The 27,280-nt window shown below is 30.9% G+C and overlaps 1 protein-coding gene and 1 pseudogene across 1 annotated transcript; both read right to left on the minus strand.

The window, feature by feature from the left end:
* Positions 1–639: 639 nt before the first annotated feature.
* LOC113853747 (pectinesterase) lies at positions 640–4,048 on the minus strand. The gene is made up of 3 exons (XM_027484336.1): positions 3,093–4,048; positions 1,849–2,322; positions 640–1,200 (listed from the first exon to the last, which is right to left on the minus strand). The coding sequence occupies exons 1-3, from the start codon at positions 3,979–3,981 to the stop codon at positions 983–985; spliced, it is 1,581 nt and encodes a 526-aa protein (XP_027340137.1). The 5' UTR covers positions 3,982–4,048; the 3' UTR covers positions 640–982.
* Positions 4,049–9,968: 5,920 nt separating this feature from the next.
* On the minus strand, positions 9,969–26,668 carry LOC113855805 (annotated as a pseudogene).
* Between the last annotated feature and the right edge of the window lie 612 nt (positions 26,669–27,280).

Consider the following 27,280-nt stretch of genomic DNA (forward strand, 5'->3'; position numbering starts at 1 on the left):
TCTTTTAGTTATTGCAATTCGAGCCTCAAAAGTCATCTGTCAAACCTCAAATTAATTAATTATTTTATGAGAATTAAATTCAATGTGTTTGTGAGCCTCGTCTTTTATTTCCCTTCACTTAATTGCTTCCCCCTTTTGAAGTTGGTTTTAATATTCGATTTTACATTAGCACAAAACATAAAGGGAAAGTGCAGTTTCTTTTTCCCTGTCATTTTATCTTGTTCCCGATCTACTAGTTAGTTGGTCCTTATGCAGGAAGTAATCATCAATAATCATATTTAGTATAAATGGCTTTTTATATTTCAAAAAACAAAATTAAGGTATGACTTTTCTAGAGAGAAATAAGTATGACTGTAATCCCCAAAACATGTCACTTTCCTTTGCCGAATGGATATCTATTGTGATCTACAATTTACTTGAAGATAAAATGGACTTCAATATAAAGGTTAGAATGTTTTAATCTTTTTTCTTTAATTTAATTTACGTATCAAAGAAGTAAACGTGTGTGGAGGGAGCTAGAGAAAAATTACATCAAGAGAGAAATTTACTTTTGTATGTTACAACAAACGCTTTTGTACAAAGAAACATATTCATGCAATTAATCCTGTGAGTTGACGTGAAGAAAAATAACGCGCAATAGATCAAGTGGAAACACTTTAAATCAAAGACTTTTATCCATATATACAATTAACAAAATAATTAAAGAAGAAGCTGGAAACTATTTTACAACTTTATTATACAGGATATTCCTATCTATGATCATCCTCATTTCTTGGACAAAAGGAACTCAGTGAACTAAAGACAACTGAAAAGGCACAAAGTACAGCATCTTGTGTACCCTCAGTACAAGGGAAAACCCAACACGAAGTACATGACAAATTACCCATCTTTTACCAAGTCACTATCCAGTTTTGGAAACAACCAAGTCATGTGTTCTTCCCCCACTTCACCCACCACACCACGCATGCATTATTTCACTTTTTCACAAACCTGAATCGAACGGCACGCCACTACCAGAAATCCACGAGTCCCCAGACAAGAAATTTCCAACAGTGAATTTCACAGCCTCAGTAGGGTTTCTGATCATATGAAACCCTGGCCAGTTCACCCTGCCTCCGGCGCTAGCACCAGCTCCTGTATTCATATACTCACCGTAATAGAGGGTGCTCAAAGCGAAGTTTCCACTCCACGGAGACCAACCTGCGCACACAGATGTTTCTGAGTCCTTCAAGAGTATGCATTTCTTTTATTAAAATTATGATCCATCTCATGGATGATTAGTTCTTTTTCTATTTTAAAATTTTCCAAATAAAAATAAGATAAAAGTATTGAACTGGGTTTATTTAGTTTAAAAAATTATTTATAATTTCATTTTTAATTAAAACATATAACTTTACTTTTATATTTATTTTTTACATTTATTTATGGTCTAATTTTTATTTCCTTTTTTCTTTTATTTTTCTCTTTCTCTGTCTATTTCACACCCATTTGTCACAGTTTCCTTAACTATTAAGTGCTGTAGCCCTTAAACTACAATTTTAATGTTTAAACACTCAACCCAAACTAATACCTATTTAACATCTTTCCTCTCTCTGTTTCACTCTTTCTTTCATCACATCATTGGTCATGTCTATCATATTTTTCTACTTCTATTCTCTTATCACTCAAAGTGTAGCAACCATTTTCCTAAGGACTATTCTCCAGTTACATTATCCTTTAGGAGAAAAAACAAAGACACGGAATAAGCGAGCCCCACCTAACAAGTGGATCACTTATTTCATGTCTCTGAGGTTCAGGCCACTAAACTAATTAAGGGCATATCGTTATACTATCAAAAACTTGCTTAACCTGCAGGGTGAATCAGCCCATCAAGGGTACTCTTCATGACCACCGTCCTCGAGTACTTTTGCCATGGACGACCCAGAAACGTTTTGAAAGAACCCTGCACAGGTTTCAAGTCCGAAGCTGCAGTGACGCGACAGTTATGGATGATGATACCCGTATTCTCGTTAGGATCGCTTCTGGCTTGCGCCGTCACGGTGTTGCCCTGGTTGCTCATGGGTTTTCTCACGTAGATGTTGCAGTTTTGAAACACCGTAACGGCGTCCCCGAAAATGAAGTCTATGGTTCCGTATATGTCACAGTCACGGTAGAATTGGCGTTGGGCATAGACGTATAAGGTGTCTTGGTAGCCCTTAAAGCTACACCGGTAGAACACTGAGTGGTCGGCGCCGGAACGGAGGGCCACTGCCTGGTGCTTTTGTGGTCCCGCGCTGTTCTCGAAGGTTATGTCCCGAGCGATGAAACCCTCACCGGAAACCGCTGCAACAAACATGGATTTTAACTTTTAATTGTGAGTCGGTAGAAAATTACAACTAAATACTCATTTTAGTTTCTCAACTTGTAAATATGAACACCTTACTTTTTAGCGTTATAAAATGATATTTGTTTTAATTTTTTTATTATGAAATGATAATAAAAACGAAATAAATAATTTTAAAGAATTAAAATTTAAAATAAATAACGTTTATAATTTAAAGGAACAAAATAAATATCTACTAAAAAATATGTGAATGAAAAAAAAAAAAAGGTCTCTCTCTATATCATGCAAGTGAAAATATCTCAGCCACCGCTTCATGCTTTGTGAGATTTTGAGAAGGAAAAAAAGAGTATTTATTGTTGTTGGTTCCTGTATGTTAGTTAATTTCTTACTGTTTAGAAAAAATATGAAAAGTTTAGATATGTTTTATTTTAATTGCTTATTGTATCATAGGAAAATGACAAGAAGTCCTGATGTTCCAGTTATTAGTTTTTTTTTTTTTTTTAAGATTATCCGTAACACTTGTACAGAAATAAGTACCGCTTGTCCTTGTCTCAATGGGACCAGCAAGTGATATAGCGTTCAGTTTCCGGAGCGTGTACAATTGGACTAAAGTTAAATCAATTTTTTTATATAAAATTAATTTATGTGACACTATTTGATTTGAGAATTTGATTGATAATAAGAATGTAAAGAATTTGATTTTATTTAGTTTTGTTTATATATAGAAATAATTTATATGAATGCTGAGTTAATTTAATCATGAGCTTACCAAAGGTAGCAGAACGAAAAGTAGTGGAGCCATCTTGTACGTTATGATTAGCCGTAACAATAGTAGCACCGATTCCATCTCCAATGATCATCAAGTTCTTCACTGTCCTCTTGATATCAACACTCTCATGGTAAACACCAGCTTTGACGTGCATAACAACACGTCCTTTCCCACTCATCTTAGCAGCTGCAGCCACACCTTGAGAAATGGTCTTGTAGTTCCCAGTTCCATCTTGTGCCACCACAATATCAGCTTTTGGTGTTGTTGTTGCCTGAAGAAGCTTTCTATCTGATGGAGAGAGCCAATAGGGGAAGCCATATTGATTTGATAGCAACCTTCGCCCACCACTTTGTTTGGTTGATAATGATGATGTCAAAGACATGGTGTTGCTAATGGACAAGGAATTGCTAAGCAACTTGGAGAAGTTGCTTAACATGGAGGGGAAGTGGTTTAGGTGAGAGGGAAGGTTGAATTCATTGAAACCATTTTGACATGTTTGATGATTGGCAACGGATGCACTTTGCCATGTTAGCCTATCATTTATATTGTTTGAGTTCATGGAGCGTTTGAGTTGATAAATTGTGTCCTCATAGAGCTCCAAACAATCATCCCATGCAGACTTGGCTCGGTTGTCCTTGAAATTATTTAATTCCATGGTTGAGACAAGTTTGTGGGCTTGAATGGCTTGCTCCATGGTGACCTTAAGGGCCATATCATGGAAGGAGTATGATGAAGCATCTAGGGTTGATAATGTGTTGGTAATGCCAATGTAATGCATGCACACATGAGGGTATGGGGTTTGATTGCATGATAATTCATTGCCATGCACAAGCAAAAGAGAACAAAGAAGACAGTATCCAATGCAACAGTTGAAAAAGAGCTTATCCATATGGAAAATGAAATGATCGGTGAAAATGTTTTTCTATTATATTAGAAATGCTTGCAAGAAAAGAAAGGATTCGTTTAGAAATGTTTATGAATGAAAAGTGCTAGGGGGAAGGTGCTATATATAGGCACGAACTTGGCTTTGGTAGGCCATGCAAGTTATACATATTTGTGGGTATAAGAGCGCGGGATGTTAGAGGAACCACTTTAGGGTTTTACACTTTTCCAAAAGTGCTTGGTCATGTTATTTGAAGGGCCATGCATGATGTCTACGTGAAAATACAATGTTAGTGTTATTGCCTTACAAACTCGACAAATTAAATTAAAAATAGAGATATAAGGAAGAATCTTCTGGGCTTTATTAGTATTTGAATTTATTTTTTTTTAAAAAAAAAGCTATTGTTTTATAAATTTGACTTAGTTGAAGCGGCCAAGCCAAGCCACTAGTTTATTCTTTTTCCTTTTTTTTCGAGAATTTCTGCCACGTAAGATTTCAAAAAGTGGAAGTGATGGGCAATGAAACAATTAGATAATGGTCCATACATGGTTCTTTCTATTTCAAAATATCAATTTTAAAGACGCATTAATCACCAAACTACAATAGATATCGGCATAATGCTTTCACTGCCCGGTTGGCACCCACTCGTTGATTTAATTTGATTGTGTAATTTCATCCACGTATACTCTCATGGTAAACGATGAAACTTCTTTCAAGCCAAATTATGAGAATCTTGTTATTTCGAATTCTTTAACCAAACTTTATAACTCCCCAAAACATAGGGCATTACTAATTCCATTTCAGTTTGATATGGTTCTTTAAAGGTGATCTTGAGTCACGTTCTTTAAAATTTAGCCATATTCAGTATTAAAAATATCATGTAAAATTATATATACGTCTTCACTTAATAACATAAATTTTTAGAATAAATTATTCATAATATAGTTTGTAAGATTTTATCTGATTATTTCGATCCTCAGTGTTCTCGTTTTTCTTATCAAAGTTACATTTTAGCACAAAGTAAACTTTTGATTTATTCACACTTTAAATTCTAAAGGCTCTTCCATAAAGGAACAAGTTAAAGAGGTAAAATAAGAATCATTAAAAATACTATCTATAAAATTATTTACCCTATCCAATCATAAAAACATTTAAGTTGAAAATTGAAATTATTTTATTGAACTTAGAAGAATGACTTGCAACCTCTCTGTAAGATATTCTTAATTTACTTTAATAAACTTAAAAATGAAACTTATTCAAATAATAAGTTTATCTCAAAATCTCTTTCACTTGCAGCAATTTCTCTCGTCGTTTAGGTGTTTGTTAATTGTTTGGTTTTATTCATATAATATCGTTTTGCTCTATATTATCCATGCACTTTTTTGTGAAGGGAGAAATTTTCTCCTTTAAGCGAATAGGCATTATTGGTGTTTGCAATCAAAATTCTTATACGCTAATAACATAAGTTTTAAGCAAAATAATTTTTTTATTAAATAAGTATTTAATAATTTATTTATTCACACGCATCACAAATATTTATATATCAAATGCATTAGATACGTGGGCCTTGCACAAGGTAGAGAGTGAATCCGTGAGGAAACATATCAGAGTGTAATAAACTGTTCATGATTCATGTTTCATTTAATAACTTTAAGTTTTTAGCGACAATTGATTCATCACAGTAACAGTATGGTATCCAATAACATTTAAGAACATATCATTATTCTTCTACCAAATAAACAAAAAAAAACTACGGAAGTTGGCTAATTTAAGTGCTGGATAACATGTGCTTTTATACTCCTAAGAGATGTCATCTTAAATATGTTATCAAGTGTTCGTAATATATAAATAACGCAGTGAAAAATAAAATAAATATAAAGAATTAAAAATAATTAAGTGTTATGATCAAATAAAGAGATTCATGGGGGAAGAGAGACCAACAGTTATTAATTAGCAAGAGAAGATGTAGCTTCCGTTCCTATAGTTGTCCTAACACAGGAAATGGCTCGTGAAACTTTGGGTTTTGATTATGATGGCAATTTGCCTTTTCATAAAAACAAGACCATGAATGAGTAATTAGATTAGGTGACCGTCATGGCTACATGGACACAGTACCCTCTTTCTTCCTCCTCCCAACAGGCATTTACAGATAGTTAAAGTAATGGTTGTTGGTGAGTCGTCTACATGTTCATGTTTACATGTTGTATCCATACTTTTGTGACACCACGTGGCCCCCAAGGGCTCGTTCATATCTACCTTTCTTTAAAAAGTATATAAAATTTGAGTTACACACGTGTCAATTCGTTGGCCTCAATTTCTTGATATTCTTTGCTTCTTCAAAAATTAGTATATATATGGATAAATTTCTGTTTTGTTTTGATTCTGCGTCGGTCATTAATTGATAATTAGTTCATAATAATTAAAATGACAATATAGTCCTTATCATAATCTCTTTCATTAGGACAAAGACTACTCCAACTACCAAGGCAAAGGCATTATGAAAAGTTGTGAACCAACGGGGAAGCAACCTTGGCCACACATTTTATCCGTACAATTTGATTAAATTAATTTTCATAAACTAGTTTTAAAATTTTATAATTTAACTCTTCAGGCTTCAAAAGGTGCCTTCGTTCCTATTATCTTTCAAAAGCAATGCACGTGATTTTTCAATTTCTATTTCAAAAAAAAGTACTTGATTATCAATTTACCATCATTTAATACGTCAATTACATGTTATTTTTCTATTTACAATAGTCATTCTTTTAAACCATAGACGGACTCTGCATACAAAATTTGAATTTGATACCTTAAAAAATTAAATACATACCTCCTAAATCAATCACTTACTAATCACAATAATCATTTAACGACAATTTGTGTGAAGTGAACACTTAGCTGCAATTTATTATTCTCAAGCAACGTTATTAATTGGGAAGTTGAGCGCATGCCTTTTAAAAAGATTAGCAATTCATCATATGTTTGACAAGGATTATTTTCAAAGACTCGTTTATAAATAAACCTTCCAAAAAATTGCTTAAGTACTTATTTTTAAAAAAAAATTAATCAAAATACCCTATTGTACTTTGATGCATTGAAAAGTCTCGGCAATGGGGCATCTACTTAAAAATTCTGGTACCTATCAGATTTCAGACCATATGGGTACAACATCTTCCGAACAACTGCTGGATATTGAAAACTTTATGTTTCATCTATTTATTAGGACTTATGCTGATGTTCTTCAACATCGGGAAAGGTTTTAATTTATGTTTCTTGTCGACTCTACTGTGCTGAACTTAGTTTAGGAATAACCTTAGCTCAATTAAAATTTATAAGAAATTAGAGCAAACCTACTACATACACGAGCGGTATCCTTACATGAGATTTTGAAGCAATCATGATATGTACCTTCATAAAGTGGAGAAAAATTCTTGTACTTTATCAACCATTCTATTTTATTAGTTACATTATTTCTATGAGGTTATGTTAATGGACCTATCAGATCAAATAATTGCCGTTGTCCTGGAGTAAGCAAAGTTTACGCTAGGCATCAATCTTTTAAATTATTTATCAACTATGGAATGTGGCAACAAAGGCTCAAATAAAGATGGCAAAGAATGATTATGACTTGCTAACAAAACCTCAAAATTGACTTTATCTTCTAAATTATCGTATTGCTATATTCCATGCTGGCATAGGCATAGCCCTTTATTTGTTGATGCCTCTCTTTCCTATAGGGCACTTTATAGGCCATACAGAGGCATCAATATTCCTAAAGCATACCATGTTGAATGAACGTGATCAAATTTAATGGATGCTCGAAAATGAATGTCCTTGTTATCAGCTAATGCCTGATCACCCATATCAAAGCTTAAGTTTTGTTTCATTTAAGAGACGCTTACAATAATATAATAGTAACTTTCTTAGAACAGGGTACGGTATACATGCATAATAATTATATCCCATGTTTAACTTTCAATCACAAACACAAGAAAATCCAAATCCATTAGGGTTTAATTACAAAGTGGAAAGGATAATCACATTGAAAATTCTAGTCATTTTCGTGGACCTAATCTCTATTGGCCCATTTTCATAAATCTTTTAATAATTATTTATAAACAAGAAAATAAATTACATTTTTTTCAAAAATTAGAATTAACTTATGTACTTGACTCTTTCTAAAAAAAAATTGTCATTTATTTCTTCATTTATTCCCTTATAAATACAAAATGAAAAATTTATTCAAATTAGATGACAATTTATATGTAGCTAATGCATCATTTTGAATACAAAATAATTATGTGACATAGTTATTTTGGTGACTACTCATTAGACCACTAATAACTTGGTGTTGTCAAAGCTATTCATTTCTGCTTCGTATTTGAAGTACCTATAATCTGTGATAATCCACTCATCAACACAATCCAATAACTACGTAGAAAGGCAGATAATGTGCATGTCTCACATCTAATTTTTTTATTAATAATATTCAACAATGGATTTATTTAATATTATCATAATAATTATGTAAATAAAATTTTATAATTTAGATATTTATTAATATGTAAGTTAGTAATAGGTATTTATTTATATTTTGAATAATATATCATATATTAAAATAAAATAGAGTGATAAAGTATTGGTTAATTTTTAATCCTATGAAATTTTGTAAATTTAACCTAGTTAATGAGAATTTTAATTTAACAATTGAATTAAAAAAATAAATATCGATAAAAAAATGTTATAAATGTAATTTTGGTAACCTTAACACTGACATTATTTAATCAAGTCTTATCTTGTATTTGCACATATATGTGTGTGTAGGAAATGTATCTGAAAAGGTAAGAAAATTCGATTCTAATCATACAAATATACATCGATGATTTAGACTTTTTTAGTTAGTTGTATTATTTCTTCATACAAATTATCTTGCTCTCCCCTAATATGTTTCTTTTGTATGTGGGTGTATTAAGACATAGCATGTGTTGTGTCACAATCTGTGACAATCGAACGCGTGTCGAGTCTACATGAAAGGCGCTAAGCTTTTGAGTTTGTAATTATCACTATTTAGACTTCTTAACTTTTGTAATTTAATCTGTAATATTTAACATAAAGGCAGTGTTTAGAATAATAAAATGGAATGAAACAGTATTTTATGCTTCTTAATTTTTCTTAGTCTACCCCATTTAAATTGTTTATCAAATATAATCGAAATCTCTGTTTTTTTTAAAAAAAAAAAAGAAATACAATTTATTTTTCCTAGAAGAATTACCAAAAGAACATCCATTTGTTGTTCACATGATGGAGAGGAAAGTTTCACGTAATATAAGGCTTGTCGCATAACCTGCCATCTATAAATTGATGGTTGAATCTAGTTCGTAGGACATAATATTCAATAAAAAGAATATTAAGTAACCATTTTTTTCCTATATTTTAACAAATACTGATAACAATTATGATAAATAATCATCTTTGCTAATATATTTTTACAAATCTTAACATGTACCGATAAAAAATATGGCAAATAATTTTGATTGTATATTATTACTCGTTAAATTAAATTATACATTGGGAATATGTTTATAAATTAGCCCTGTTAATATGAGTTTTGATGGGAGTTGGAGAAAAGGTATCACCATATTGCGATCTAGTCCTGAAAGCGTGTTAGTCATACAAAATATATCTACTCTAATAATTCTAACGAAGATGTGTAACAAAATCTGCAAGTCAAATAATACTATAAGAAATAATAACTATCTCCTGTACTAGCAATTAACATCAGAGATTCTACTTTATAAGTGTAGCTTATTTGTTCTGTCACATTGTAATGAGTTTCATTCATGAAATGATATACGTAGTTTACTCAGAGTAAAATAACAGCAGGATAAAATTGTAACCACATCCAATTGCACTTCAGATAATCTCTATAAATTGGTTTAGCTCAAAAAATGTGACTATTAGTAAAGTAGAAAGTCCAAGAATACAACCATAATACACATTGAATTAATCAAAACTCCTCTAACTTGACATAAAAAAACATTCCAAAGCACAATGCAAAAATGGGTGTGGAGTCAAAGATAACTATGAAGAGATGAAAATCTATCTATGTTGAAATTGACAGATCTTTCAGCTGCTGGGGATCCACTTCAGATGGTGATCTTGTGAGGGCACACTGTGCAGTGGTTGTTTTTGGAAAGGCAAGGACATCCCTGATGGAATTAGCCCCCGCTAGTAACATAACCAATCTGTCCAACCCACAAGCTATGCCTCCTACATTTGATATACAACAATTATCAATGAAGTCCACAATTTTTATCTTATTGAGAAACAGTTGGTGCCCCTTGCCCCAATGCTTCCTTCATAGTGTGTCTCATCAAATTGTAACTACATAACCCTCCAAAATTATATCTAAATTTATATTCCATTTGTTTCAACTTTTGAAAAAAAAAAGTGATTTTAAGAATGTATAAAAAGTATTTTATTTGTAAAGATTTAATAAAAACGAGAAGCTATTTTTGTTTGGTACAATTATAAAAAGTACTTTTTACTTTAATAGGTAGTTATAACTCAACCCTTTTTCTAGGAGCTATAAAAATAGCTTCTCCAAAAAAAGCTAGAATCGGATTCATTTCAACATCTGTTTTTCATAATCTTAATCAGCAACTAAATGAAATGAAAAGTAATTAATTTTTTAAAACGGTACTTTTTTCAGGAAATAATCTTGAATAAACGGGCCCTATATTCATATTTCAAAAGCAATTATACTTTACCATCCAAACAATCAATTCTTCTAAACTCACTTTTAAAATCATTCCCAAACACGAATCAAATTTTTTAAAATCAATGCTACCAAAATCTAAACCAAATAGACGACCACAATTGCATTTCATGAACAACCCATGCAATTTGGTTCACTGCTATTATTAACCATTACTTCAAAAAAAAAAAAGGAAATTTGACTTTTCATAAATGGTTGGGTGATTGGGCACAACCAGTGCTACTCTAGCCAGATGCTTTTCAGTTTCTAAACACAACAGAGAATTAAGGGCTTCAGCTATAAATCATTTTAGGTTACAAATCTGCATACCATGTGGTGGAGCCCCCATGTCAAGCGCTTCAAGAAGGTAACCAAACTTCACTTCAGCCTGCAATAAATTACATTACATAATTCATGTCATTGAAAGCACTTGAAATGTCTTCAAGGTACCACCACATATATAAAGTGTTCAGCACCTATTTCCAGTTCCAGAATTAACTGGTAAGATCAAATGTGTCACAGATGCAGAGAAACTGCACTTTGCATAAAGATACTTATCACAACATAAAATAAGGAGATTTATACAAGTAAACTCGTGGCATTAGTACAAGTCCATACCGAAGCTTTCAAACTTAATCCACACTTTTCAAAACATCAACCGAACTTTTAATTTTCTCATTAACCTTGTGTTTTCCTATTGTTTTCAACTGGTGCACACTGATGCTAGCCCCAAAAGATTGAGCACAATGAGTTAGGATAGAGGAGTAGTTATTTAGGGGAAACACAATTAGTTTGTTAGGGGAGACCCAATTAAATAAATAGGAGATGGTAGAAAGGGTCAAGAAATTGTATTCAGAGACTATTAGGCAAATGCTCTATTAGGATTCAATTGCAAGGTATGGGACTTGAGTCCTACATTAGAAGTATGGGATACTAGTGTGAGGTTAATAAGGCTTTGGGCTCTCCAACTACAACGGCTAACTTTTTTGTGGTTCTCTCAAGTTTCTAACCATGCTCAGTTGTAAGAAAGGGAAAACACTTGGAGGAAATTCTTCCTCATTTCTGTTCAATTTGATTCAAAACTTTTATTTTACCCAATTCCTTGAAAGTTCCCATCACTATGCATGCCATGTTAACCCCAAAAGAGCCCTCTTGGCACAAGTACTCTAATTCAAGATCTTATGAATCAACTGTCCCATCCCATATGACATATAATCCCTAAAGCATACATAAAAAATTCTGTTTAGTTTTCTTGTTCATTAAGATTTCTACCGTTTTGGAAAGCCTTTTGTAAAATTGTAATAGGCGTATGTTTTTTCTACAATTTTGACTTATCAGGATGGTAACTAAAATAATTAAGGCCATTCAAATTCATCATCTATTCACATAGTGAAAGGGACAGAGAAAAACAATAAACCATACATAATTATAAATTTGTCTGGCCTACATTGAAACATTTCAGAAAAATAAAAAGATACTAAATAAATTAAAAAGATAACTAAGCATTAGAATCTTAGTTATGATTTCAGATTGATGCTTCATAACCTGTTCCATTGAGATTCCAACAATCTCCAAAACCTTTTGTTGTATATTATGTTTATAAATTCTAAGACTTCCTCCACCAATCTAACAGAAAACAGGCACAAATTAACATCAAGTTATTAATACAGACATCAGAAGTAAAATCATATGCCTTACAGCTTACAGAGAGAGGAAAGAAATCAGAAATGAATCCCTATTACCTCCACCCCATTGTAAACCATGTCATAAGCCAAGGCACGAGCAGATGCAAGGTCATTCATGTCTTCAGGATTTGGTGCAGTGAAAGGATGATGAAGAGCCTGCATTAGACCATAATTAGGAGTAATGTCAAGGATAAAAATAAAGATAACCAGAATATGATTTATCATACCCAAACACTTTACTAGGACATATCTTGTTCTCTCGAGATCAAAATATCGAGCTTCAACCCCACCCCCCCCAAACAGATGAAATTGAATAACGTTTGGGGCTTGATGAAGGGAAATTTTCCAATTCACACGTTGACATAAATTCAAAGAAAAAGGGCACGGCAAAGATAATTATAATGACAAAGAACAATCATACAATTTTAAAACCAGACAATTTATTATATTGAGAAATAGTGTTGGGAGTATTAAGAGCAGAACAGACCTCAAGTCTCTGCTCTGAATCATTCCACTCAAACATTGGAAAATCAGTAATCCACAAAATTGAATGCCTGCCCTAAAACTCAAACAAAATTACAAAAATAACCAAATAATATTAGAAAAGGAAATAGTAGAGAAAGAGGAGCATTTCTTTTTCTCTAAAAAGCCAATCGCCAACTTACATGGTCAATCAAACCTAAGTCATGAGCTACATAAACTCTAAGACGATCCAAAGTTTTATTTACAGACGCGTGATGACCCACTGCAAATAGGATGAGATCACTTGGTCCAGCAGACCATCGCCTTAACAAATTCTCTCTAATTGTAGGATCCATACTTGATACTAAAGCAGAAATTCCCTCAATATTCCCTAAAATCAAAGGTTTGCACAATAGACAATGAAATATAATAAATATGTCTCTCAATATCATAAAATAAATATTGTTAATAGAAAATCCATCCTTTACCATCATCCAAGATCTTGAGAAAAGGTAAACCCATCGCACCAGATTTGAGTGCTTCATTGTAAATATCACCTTTCTTCAGAGCTGAATTTGAGTACTTTTTTAATAACTCCCCCACTCTCCCAAGGAATCAGAGAAAACCTTGAAGGAAGATCCTGAGAAAATGTCAGATACCTGCGGCACAGGAAAGGTTGTTTTTCAGTAAGATTCCTTAACAAACAGATATAGGTACCTACTGCAATACAAATCAAGGCACCAAATGACAATGATTTTTAACACAGAAATAGAGCAAGGTATATCAATTAAAAGAGACTATGAACACATAACAGAGGAGAGAAATGCTAACAACACACTTTCTAACATACTCTATAACACACTCTTCACTATTGATTAAATTTTATTGAAAACTGAAAAAGTATAAAAGAGAAACATTAATTTAAGAGTGAGACTCACATAAATTTTTATAGTTTTCAATAAATTTTAACCAATAGTAAAAAGTATGTTACAAAGAGTATGTTAGAAAGTGTGCTAAAAAGTATGTTGTTAGCATTACTCTAATATAGGATCTTCAAAAAAACTATCATTCACTAGAAATTATACAAGTGCTATGGAGGAGGTGAAAGAAAGATCATTACACCTTTCAACTCAAGATCAAATCTGGTATTTGGCCGATCTGAACCATATCTACTCATTGCTTCAGCATATGTAAGCCTGGGAAAAGGGTCAACTCCACATTTCAAGAAAAACCTGCAACAAATGCTTCCTACTTACACTAACATATTGCATGGCAAATGAGAGGAAAGAAAATAAAGAGAAGAGAAAGTAAAGAGGAAAAAAAAAATGAAATTTGTGATCTTGTTTGGTTGGGAAAGAAAGAGGATAAAGAAAAATGGTAATTTTCTTGTTTGTTTGGAGAAGATGAGAGAAGAAACACAACCATAACTTGATAAATGACACCCATTTTCTCTGCAACTTCTACAATAAAAAGTTCAAAAAATTTATTATACAATTTAAAAATTGGTCATGATTCTGATTATAATTACAAGCAAACTAAGGAAAATCAATTTACCTACTAATATAATCAATTTTTGAATGTAGCGGTCCACCAATTGCATATGGTACAAACAAATAAAAAATGGTTATTATGATGTAAAAATAGATTATAAATGTCAATCAGAGATCTGACCTTATGTTAGTCACATTCTATTTGGAGTTCATTTAGATCATCCAGGACTGAAAGGTGATGATGACTTTATTTGGTTTTGGTGTTCAAGTTACATTGCACGGCTTGAGACAAGGCAGGAGTTAGGAACATTCCTTTATTCATAGTTGCCAAGGAATTTTCTTTGGTATAGAGAGAAAAAAATGTTGAAGGTGGGACCATTCCCACAATTTTCTTTCCCTTCACTTTTCTATGATAAACCAAACAAGAGAAAATGAGCTTCTCTATCATTTTCTTTACCCTCTTTTTCTTTCTTCTTGTTTTCTTCTAAACCAACCAGCGCTTAAATAATGAGCATATATTCTAAAATAATGAAAATAATGCATTTTAACACCTGTTAAATAGATTTGATTACAAATGGTATAAACTGACCTTTCTGATCAATTCTTCATTAAGAGTCAACATATCCTCCAAAGGAGTAAATGCCATTTCCATATCTAGTTGGGTGAACTCAGGTTGTCTGTCAGCTCTTAAATCTTCATCACGAAAACATCTGGTGAAAAGTAAATTGCTTTTTATACTCAAAAAAAGAAAATTCACTTGCATCATTATTTTAATTTTGTTTGGCATAGGTTATAAAACAAGCACTCTATATTCTTAGTTTATGAAAGTCACCGAAACCAAATGCATTTTTCTTATAGGGAAATAATATTAGAGAGAAAAAGGAATAAGCACTGCATGGGGGACAATAATGTATCCTCCCAAAAAGAAGCCAGGATACAAATAAAGACTCAAACGTAAAATGAAAATATTACCTTGCTATCTGATAATATTTATCAGAACCAGCAACCCATAGCATTTGTTTAAATAGCGGAGGACTTTGAAGCAAGGCATAGAATGTACCTGGCTTCATAATTCATGTGATAGTGAATCAACAAAAACATAATATCAATTATCTGATGCAAAAAAAAAAAAAAAAAAGATAAAAAAATTATAATTGTTTTGAAATCAGTTTACATTACCAAAATATAGACTATGTGGCAAGGATATGGGTACAGACACAGCAATGGGACATGACAGTTTTAAAAAGTTTAAGGTATCACAAATTATGAAGGGAAGTAATTCTTTTAAGTGGGTGTTCGCCTGTTTGGCATTCAGACAGTAAACCATGAAGAGCAAAGCCAGTAAGAGCACCACTTTGCATTCCTATGCTGCATCATCTCTCAGCAAACAGGGAGGTGCTTTGCAGTCACATAATCACTGCCATGTGTTGCCACTGAGATTGCTCTGCCATTGTGTGAGGATGAGAGACAAGATAGAGTGGATGTGCTTTTCATGGCTAGCATGACAGTTAAGAGGGAGACGGAACTGGGTAGAATGGAGGAAAGATAAGGCAGAATGCGGTCAGTTGGTTTCAAGCCATACAGGAGCCAAACCAGAGTTGCAGTGAACCCTACCTAGCTCATACTCAAATTCAAATGAAAAAGGCTACATATCTGATGCACCCATGTCTCAGAGCTAACAGATAAATATACCAGGATGATGCTTTTTAGGTGTATGTACAAGGTAAAGGATCAATGGTGCAGCTACTGTTATGCATGCATAAGATTATAGACTCTGTGATCCATTTAGGTAGAGGAAATCACTTTCGGAGTTGGGACGATAAATGGCATTAGCTGTTGAATTCAACATTGTAATTTATATTTTATGACAGAACAATAGAAAGAACAACTTGATTGGTCCTACAAAAGCTAAATTGAATTTTCCCCACTGCACTTTAGACAAGACCAATATGTTTAAGGTCTGCTGTATTGACTTCTTTACTCTATTGTAAATGTTGCAATTACAAATTGTAATTGGAACATATATTAAACCAGGAAAAAAATGGCTAACCAAAATATTCAGAGAAATCTAATGCAAGGTTATCCAAATTGGATGTCATTATTACTGATAAGGAGAAACTCAAATCATTTAAAATATCAAATTAAATAAATGGTCTGAGATATATTAGATAAATTTCAAGATCATTGTCTTTTAGCTACAATCTTGAGTATCAAAGTAAAATATAATAATCTCATGGAAGAAGCTGAAAAATCTGAATACCTGGATTCTTGATGGAACTAAATAATCTCGGGCACCTTCAGGCGTGGATCTTGACAGTATTGGAGTTTCAATCTATCTTATGACCCAAAAAAGGTAAAATCAACAGAGGATATCAAATACCAACCACCAAAGTGAGTAACAGGGAAGGGCGAGACACAACTACCCACTGAAGAAAGAAAATAACTTAAATGAACTCACAGGATAGTACCTCCACAAAACCATGTTCATCTTCTAGATATCTTCGCATGAGTTTAACCACTTTATGCCGCAGCAATATGTTGAAATTCATTTGCTGTCGCCTCAGATCAAGACATCGATACCTGCAAACAAGAATTATAAGCAATAGATATCCCATAAGCATACATGAAACAATTGAGAACAGATATCATGAAAGAAAATATGATAGGTCAAGCACAAATTTTTTCCTTCTGAACAAAACCTAATAATAAGTCAAATATGCAATTTACTAAATAAACAACTCTTTAACATGCAAATATAGATCACAGAATTAATAGGAAAAATCCAAGAAAACCTAAGATCAGAAAAAAGTAAATCGGTGTGTGACTTGGGCAAATTAAAGAATAGAAGCTATTTTCCCTCCAGATTGACACGTAAATCAATAAGATTTCAACATCATAATAACCAACTTCTATGAGAAACAAAGCAATTTAAATATAAATAAGCAATTGTAGGCATCAAGCAACTTGATGGCTACTGCCTCAAACGGATTTCCTCTTTAAGAGAGTCTTTTGCATCATCTGCTGTAGTAACTAAGAATGGCAACTTTGAATTTACAGAATTTAGCACTTGAACTCTACTTGCAGCAATCTGCAACACATATATAAAATTTTGGTGGATATAAATAAATAAATGAAGCACATCTTCAGAGTCCAAACACCAATTGTTTGAGTACAAAGCATGTTTCTTCACAGACAAACAAGCAAGAACGTGGAGAAGAATTGGAAAAATAAATAAATAAATAAATACAGAGCTTTCATATATACAATAAAACCTTCAGACAAACAAATCATTGTCAATCCAATAGCAAATGAAACTCTCCTTTATTAATGATATATACCTCTATGAGGCCTGTTTTCATCTTCTTGTTGATTGACTCATTTGGCCGAGACCTGACAACACCTTCAATGGCAGCCACGTACTCAAGCCTCACGTCATTGATAGCAGAATGGGCATCTAGAAATTCATCTGGAAGGGTTGTAACCTGAAATTCTAGCTTAATTAGAATCCACACCAAGTAAAATTACGAACAAAAGTGAAAGTAAAGTAGAAAATGCATGAAGAACACTATAATAACAATAGTTTGCATAACTGAAAACTACAATAGCAGCATTGATAATACAAAATGCTTCTTTGAAATCAATGACATCAAGTAAAGTAGTAAACTATTTGGTATAGCCAAGTACCTGAACAATGCCAGTATGGTCTCTAAAATTAAGAAATGTTAGGCCATCATGGACCCTGTGAAGAGCAACCCACCCCACAAAGTTGGACCCTTTTTCCCACATCATTCGAAGACAACTCACCACAAATGCAGTTCTGTTAACCCATTCATGAGATTCTTTGAGGGGTCAAGGTAGTTTAGCACTGAAAGTGAGTGTTTCAGAAGCAGAAGAAGATGGTTGTATTGAAGGTGATGTTGAAGCGGAAACAGAAAACACAGTTCTGGTTCTGGAAAGTGACAATGGAATGGTATTGGAAACCCTGCAGAGAAAGACAAAAGACGGCCTTGTGGCAAAGCTTTAAGGAACAGAGACATGTTTTTATTGCGAAAAATAAAAACACGGATAATGGATAGCCACCCAGCAAGGAAATATCCTCGAAGACCCCTTCACTATTCAGAACCTAAACAAAAGATTCGGACTTGGTAGGGAAACAGATTCAAAAAAATTAAAAATCATGAATTCATAAAAAAAATATTAAAATTTGGTGAAAATTCACGCTAATAGGAACACGTGTAGCTATTGAGAATAATGAATGAAAAAAGGAAAGAAAGATGAACAGTGGAAGTTAGAGGAGGTCCCTTTCTGAACCACCTCACCTGAAAACGAACAGAAATATCAAGCAAGTAATCGTAGAAACACCCTCATATGGCAACGTCGGGGTTTCACGGCTCAAGATGCTGATGCTCTGGGGTAATTTCTATGGTCCCTAAAATTTTAAAATTGATTAATTATAGTTAATTCGGTAAAATAAATAAATTTAATTAACGTTGATGAAATTAAAGCTTCTGTGTTGCTCTTCTGTGATTATATATATATTTTTTTTTCTATTTGAGGTGATAAATGACCTACTTAACTCAGTGGTTAGAGTATTGCTTTCATACGGCGGGAGTCATTGGTTAAATCCAATGGTATTCATTTATAGAGAGAGCGCTTGATTTTCAAATTTTTCAGCTTTCATGAGGTGGATTTTCGAGTTTTACGATGTCTTTGTTCATAAAAAAGGGTACTCAACACAAGTTTTCACGATAGATGGCTACTTGATTATAGGAATTACTCAACTGCTGAGTTAGATGGCGGTAGCGTTAATGGTTCAGTGCCGGATTTGAATAAGGCATGCTCACAAGTAATTAGGGGGTCTAACCAAGTACCATCAAAGGATAAAAACAACCATTTAGATGCTGCCACAAAAAAAAAAAACAGCACAAGAAATGCATGACAATGAGAACTTGTGTTGGTGAAAGAAAGCCACTAATGAGTTTCTTAGCGTGTCACATTGTGGAGGAGAACATGTTGATGCTGCGTGGCCATCATGGTTATTTTTCAGTGGCAGCAGAAGCCATCAAAGGGTGGGTGCCACGATGGGCAGACTCTCTCAAAAAAATTAGACCAAGTTAGTTTCTAATATCACTTTCAATTTGGAACCCTTTTATTTCAATATGTTTTTAGTTAATTCACATTCAAATGAGTGTTTTATGTGAAGATTGGAGGGTTTTTTCCCTTATTGGAATAATTTTTTTAAAAAAATTATCAATATAGGATTTCTTTAAAACAAATTTTCTATTTGGAAAAATTATTCCAGTACTAGTTGACACTAACGACGTGACTAGTCTAAGTGACAATAAAGTCATGTCTACTTGACAGTAAAGTCATCTAAAAAAAGAGACGACACAGGTGATGACGTGACATGTTATGAGAGTATCATCCATTACTAGTTGACACTAACGAGATGTTGACACGTGTCACTCCATAAACTATAATCGTCCATATCTAAGACAATTTTGTTAGTGTCCATGTCAAGGATGACTTTTTTAGCGTCCATGTCAGGGACGACTCCAAAGTCGTCCAATTGGGCCCGATATTTATGTAACTGCTGGGTAAAAATTTGATACATCCTTTTGTCCAAATTTAGAGGTATATAAATACAGAAATTTATCACAACTATCGTGCAATTAGAAGAGGAATAGTAACTGTGAAGCTTGAAGGAAAATTTTCTAATCAGTTTAGGTTTAAGCATTATGAATTATATATATTTTGATTTCATTGGGTATTAAGAATTTTTTATTTTAAATAATATTTTTTATTTAGAAAATTGATAATATTTTAGGTGTTAATGTTGTAAATAATTTTTTTGTTATGTTTGAAAATAATAAATATAAAATATAATGTTAAAAATTAAATATTTAAATATGTGTAATTGTAAATTAATTTTTAAATATAAATTTGTTATATTATAAATTAATTATTATGATGACCAATTATTTTGAATGCAAAATGAATGAAATTGTTGTTATATTATATTCAAATGGTAAAATATACGAAGGAAATGATGGTATAACTTTTGAAGAAAAAAAAATGATTAAGATAGAACCTGAAATTACACTTGAGATGTTTAAAAAGAAGATTCATACAAAATTGAAATTGTCTAGTAGTCATGTAATTTCTAAATTAATTTCACGAATTTTAGTTGGGACAAAATGTTGGTACTATATAACTTTAGATGTATATGATGATGAAAACATAAATTGCATGCTAAGTACGTGTCAAAAATCACATCATAGGAATGTAGTTGAGATATATGTGGACGTTGCAGTTAGTCAAACACCTTCTTTTGTGACACATCTGTTAGAAGTAAATTTATCACTCTAACATATTCATATAAGCGATGACGATGATTACTTAATAAGAGAAGGTAATATGATTTTAATAATTTAAAATTGATGTTGCAAAATACTATTAATAATATAAATTTATAATGTAGGATCCATAGATGAAGATGAAACAGATATTTCATTAAATAATGTTTACGATACTGATTTAGATTATAATTTTAATTTAATGATCAATATCAAAGATATTGTAGGAGTTACCTCAACACAACAATAATATGGAGATATGATTTTAGATCGTTATTTAAAAAATAGATTTTCATAAATTATATATGCAGTAATATATAAATCGTTAATAAAGGTGTAAATTTCATGGATGAATTGTTGTAATGCATAAATTACATTACTTTTTTAGAATATAACTCCACATTATACTCATATTAATTGGGAATACCCCAATCAAGAATTAAATTTGCTTCAATTGAATGACTAACAATCATGGAAGAAAGGAGATGCATTATATATTGGACAACTATTTGACATGAGAAAATATCAAACTTTTTTTGTAATGAAGTCAAAGGCAACAATATATGTTATGAAGTATGTCAATCACAATAGTGGATACCCTTGGAGATGAGGAAGTATTTTTACTGGAACCCCTTTATGCCAGTCAGTATGAAGTGACTCCTCCTCACCTTCAAAATTAGGTGGTCATGTTCATTCCAAATATGCTCAAATACATGAATAGATTGATACTTCAATAATGAACCATCTTTCAGGTCATGATTTAAAACTCTACTCCGCAATGAAGATGATATTATCTGACATAAAATTTGTCAAGTTAAATTAAAACTATATACATTAAAATTAATAGATTAAAAATTATATTGAATATTATCATTTTATTATTCATTAGTACCTAATTATTATTACAATTATTTAACTATAACAATTTCAAATATTCAAATTAACCCAAATTTTTTTAATACAAAATAAATTTTTTATTTATTAAGAATTCAACAACTTTTAAAAATAATTTTATAATTATAATACATCACAAGAAATTTAATTACTCAAATTTCATAAAGCATACTTTCATGTACTAAATAACTATTATAAATAAATTATAAAAAATTTAATAAAATTTTCAATTAATTAATGAAGAACTTTTTATATTGTTTTTTTTCAAAATTTACAATTACATTAAAATTAATAACTTTTTAAAATAAATATATAATTTTATCACCCTTAATTTATTTATGTAATTCTTAATATTAAATAATAAAATTATTTTTTTTTAATTTCATTATTCTTATTTAATAATATTTTTATTTCTTAAATTATAAAATTTATTTTCAATATGTAATGTTTTAAATAAATTTGAAGACAAAATTCTTATATTTTATAATTAAATTTTTAATGAATATAATACTTTAAATCTGTTTATCATTATTATTATTTTTTTCTATTCTATAATATAATTGTATATGTTGTTTGTTATCAATAATTTTAATAAAGAAATTCTATTTAATTTTTTTCAAAAACTGAATATTATTTTTACTACATCTAATTTTTTTTCACAAATGTTTTTTTTTATCTTAATCTACCATCAATATATAAAAATTATTATTTATCCTACATTAATTATTTATTATTTTTATTGCATTTCATATATAATTTTTTTTCACTATCATGTTTTTTATTTTTTTTCTGAACCATAAAATTATAGCTAATTTTCTTTCCTTTTAATTTTCAATTTATTACTATAAAAATTTGTCTTATTATTTTATAATTATTAAATATCATTTACTTACTATAATTTTAATTTAATACATTTTTAAATAAACTAATTATAAATAATATAAATTATATTATATAATTTCTAATAAAATTTATCTAAAATTTTAATTGTTACAAATATATAAATTAGTATCATTAATATTTAAAAACAAGGAGATTTGTGGACCTCCGCAGCCTGGTTTCTTATGAAGATTCGAATCCTTTTCTTCACTAGCACTTCACATCCTCACCCACAAATCGTTTACCTACAGCCCCATTTCAAAGTTATATACATAAAATCTAAATAAATATTATATTTAAAAATAAAATATATTCACATTATTATTATTTTATCTTTTATAATGTATCTAGATGTCAACAAATTTTAACAATGCTGTATTTTTTTTTTCAAATGAATCTGCTAAAGATGAAATATGGAAAGATAAATGGAGTAAAGAAGAAGAAGAAAGGAAACATGCGCCTCTAAACGGTCAAATGTGTAGACCAATCAGCTGACTATCGTCTCTGACCCACTCGACACCGGAATTAGTTCAGATCCAAATGATTCTTTAAGAGTACGACACGTGTGTTGTTTATTCTCTAACCGTTGATCAGTTTTTAATTACTTAAATTTTTTTTCCTTTTCTAATGTCGTCCAAAAATAGGACGATTCTGATGTCACCTGGCATTCTATATCCTAGGTAGGGAATTTATTTCGTTGAAACCTTATATCGATATTTTTTTTTTAAATTACCACAATATGGCAAAAAAAGACAAGATTGGACAAGGAGCTTTTATAGCAGTGTACACAAAATCCGTGACCTTGAGACCAGTAAAACTGTAACCTTATAAAAGGTTAGATTTTCTACACAGACGCTGAAAGTGTCAGTTTCATGGTAAAAGAAATTTATATTTTCCGTCAACTTAACTATTCTAGTGTCACGAAGTTTGAAGATATAGTAACTTTAAAACATCCACCAATTTATACCTTGATTTTTAATACATGGAGCATAATCTTGTTGGATTAATAGTTACGCATGGTGTGAAGTTCACTGAGTCACAAGTACATATCATGCATGTTAAAAGGCATTAGTGATATTATAACTTGTTTAGCAAATAAGGTCATAGCTACTTGATATTAAATTATTGATTTGTTGGCTTTGCATATCAAATGTTGCATGCAGCCTTCTTGGCTAGAATACTGCCTTAGTAGGGGTGTGTTACATCATGACAATTTATGATCTTAAAATTGAAGATTATCTTACAACAGTGTGTGATTCTTCTAAAAAAACAGCCATTAATTAGCCTTGTTGTAACTCTGTTACAGGACACCTGAGCTTTTGCTAGGTGCTATCAAAGCTGCAATTGACTTGTGAATTGATTGAAATATAATATTTGTCAAGTTAATTATTATTTTATTAAATTTTTACATAACTTTAACATTTATAAATATATTTATATTATAAAAATGTAATATCTGCTATCTGATCAATATCAGTTAGTTAAAAATAGATTTATTAATATTTTATTTTATAAAAATTTATTAAATAATATAAACGTTGAAGTTTGACAATATTTCGCTCCGTTCAAAATACCAATGTGGAACTTTTACCCTCATATTGTTTTTGGCACTAGTCGTGGATGATTAGAATGAATCTTTGTATGTTTTATGTTGGGCCGGCTACCGCAATTAAGTGTGGTCCAAGTCATTTATGTTGAGATGGGTTATTTTTTAGACCAAAAAGGGCTGTATTGTATTTTTTCTAGTAAATAATAAATTCGATAAGCCCATAAGACAAACAAAACAAAGTTTTGGGCTGAAATTTAAATGACCACAACAACCTTGCAATTCTCAATAAACTTTCATAGTATTTTTCATCACCAACACACTTCCATTCTTTCGGCTTTATTATTATTGTTATATCTTTAAACATGTGTTTTTTTTTTGTTGCAAATTTGAATAGATTATATATTTAATTACCTTATTAATTGTGGTTAATTTGTGTTAGATCCTTTGAAAATGGATGTTCATAAATGGGTCATATTTGGCTTTTAAAATTGATTTGGTAAACGTTTGAAATACATTCCTTAGTTATATATTGGTATAAACATTTGGACTACAATAGTGGAAGAAATTGTAGTGAAGATTATTTTTTCTACTTTATTCTAATTAGATAAAACTTTATTAATGAAAGAAATTACACTCCAACATTTAAGATGTCAAACTTAAGTATGTTTTATTAGAACAATGAAATTTTGTAACTACAATAAGCAATTTGACAAATCATCCACACACACAAAAAGAAGCATTTGAACAAGTACCAAAAAAGTGTTGAAAATATTACGAATTTTACTTAGTATTTAGAGTTGTACATCCAATGGAAAAGTGGCTGATTTTTCAAACCCTGATATTAACTACTAGCAAAAGTCAATGGAAAATGGTGGATTAAAAAAAAAAAGAGTCACTCGTGAGCAATCAATGAGATGAAATGGAGCAAACTATAAAAATAGTTTAATCTTTGTAACAATTTGTACTCTATATAACTCTTGAAAGTTCGTACTTCCTAGGAAAAAGGTTTTTATGGTGTCTTAAGGATCACTTTATGCTGTACTTTTATTTAGAGTAAAAGAAGATTCATTGGTGTTCTTGATAAACGAAATATTGTCATTACAAAAATTAAAGTCATTGCTTAAGTAGTAGACATGGGTCACACACTGCGATTAAACTGAGATAAATTAATTATTTACATGTTTTCACTTCTTATATTCTCTTATTTGCATTAGATTTTTTAATTTAAATTTGTTTGTTAATGAAATTCAAATAACTAAATTGCTCTCTCCGGTATTGATTCTTTCTGTAATAATTTATAAATATTTGCATCACGTCTAATGTTGATGGAAAATATTTGAGTATTAATTTAAATAGTTGTGCAAATTAAAACTTTCTTTTAATTAAACAAGTCAAGATAAAAAAAAGTTATTTAAATTGGTAACTAAATTTTTGTATCACAAAAAAAAAAGACATATAGTTACATTAAAATATAACCTAATAAAAACTTATCATATTTTAAAATAAAGACTTAAATTTATAATAAAAGATTACAAGTATGGATAGTTAGGGACCTATCGTCACAATTATCAAATTTAAAGTAATTTCTTCAATTCTATGTATTCACGCATTTGAGTGTCATTTCTTTACATTATTAATCAGAAATCAGGGATCTCAAAAAATCAATAATCAAATAAAAATCTATTTAATAATATTATCGACACTGTCCATAGTTTGTTGCATGGTGTTCGGATTAGGAATGCAAAACTTAGTAACTTACACATTGGAGAAAATTGTGCCCCAGATTATACAAATTTCATTTTTCTTTTAAACCAAAATTGAGCAAATAAAAAATGAAAAAAAAATGCACTAATAATTATTAGTATTCAGTTTTATCAAATAAAAGCATCAATTTTGATTAGTTTCTTCAAATTTCTGTCCTAATGAAAATAAGACAGGGTAACATACAAAACATTCTTATTAAAAAAACGAAATTGACCAGAGTCTAATGATTAAAATATGTTACATCAATGCGATAGCTGATAGCAAATGATAAGGACAGTTTCGACACATCCGTGAACCGAACTTAGACCCATTAAGAGAAATGCAGCCGTTACTTCGATTTTGTAACTAATTAACATTATATTAAACCTTAATGTTTAGTTTTAGCATAGTTTAATTTAAAAAAAAAAAAGACTTATTATAACTTTATTAATTGCGAGAGAGATATTGTATTGTTATAGATGGCTTTCAAATTATAAAATTAAATATGGTATTTTAATATTTAAGTAGAAATATAACAATTTTAAAATAAATTCCATAAAAATGAATTTCGCAGCATCTGATTGTTTATGTGTTAGAGATGGCTGAAACTTGAGTTTGAGAATTGATGTGTGTAAATAGAAACCAACAGAATATTATTATTGAAAGGTTTTTATTTGGGGACCATAAGTAAGGTCCATATGATATATAAGGTGGTGAGCCACGAGATAAACAATGGTAAGTGTCGTTTTTGTATGTTGTTTTTATGCTAAATAGTGATCACGTGGCTAACTCTTTGTCTCACTCTCACCTGGTATCTGCTTAGCTTCAAGTCTTTTCATTTCACGGGTTGCTTCTGTCTCCAACAACAACTCCAAAACCATTCATAAAAATAAGCCAAACAATTCCCCAACCTCGTCTACTCGTGTCGCTCTCAGCTATTTCATGCACCATTTTCATCTCATTTTCATTGCATTCACAGTTTCCAATTTTTGTATTCACATGTATTTGTATATATATTATTTTATTTAATATAGTTATTTAATTAAGTTATCAAATAATTTTTAAATATTAACTCTTAAATGATAACTTTTCTGTCATATCATATGATCTTATTTCTCTTTCATGTAGTTTGATCGATTTCAATGGTGGATTTCATCACGTGAGAGACATTCATGGGTTAACGTGATTTCAACTTTTAAGGACATTCACATCTCATGTTTTTTGCATTCACATTTTTATACAGTCCAGCTATGTTTCTTTGTATCTAAATTTAAGAGTTATTATCAAAATAGATAATGAGTTTAACTGTTAGTAGGCTTATTTTTTGTCAAGTATGGAGTCAATTTGAATTTTTTTCAAACATGCATAAGAAAAACTAATCGTTTAGCTCTATGAGTGAAATTATTTTAATGAAAACTAACTTCAATTCGCTCTTCCTCGCCCTAGTAAGAAGGTCATGCATAAGAGTATACAATTTAATCAAAAGTCTTCAC

The sequence above is a fragment of the Abrus precatorius genome, unplaced genomic scaffold (genome assembly GCF_003935025.1).
Source record: "Abrus precatorius isolate BTA unplaced genomic scaffold, Abrus_2018 Scaffold11, whole genome shotgun sequence".
Lineage (NCBI taxonomy): Eukaryota > Viridiplantae > Streptophyta > Magnoliopsida > Fabales > Fabaceae > Abrus > Abrus precatorius.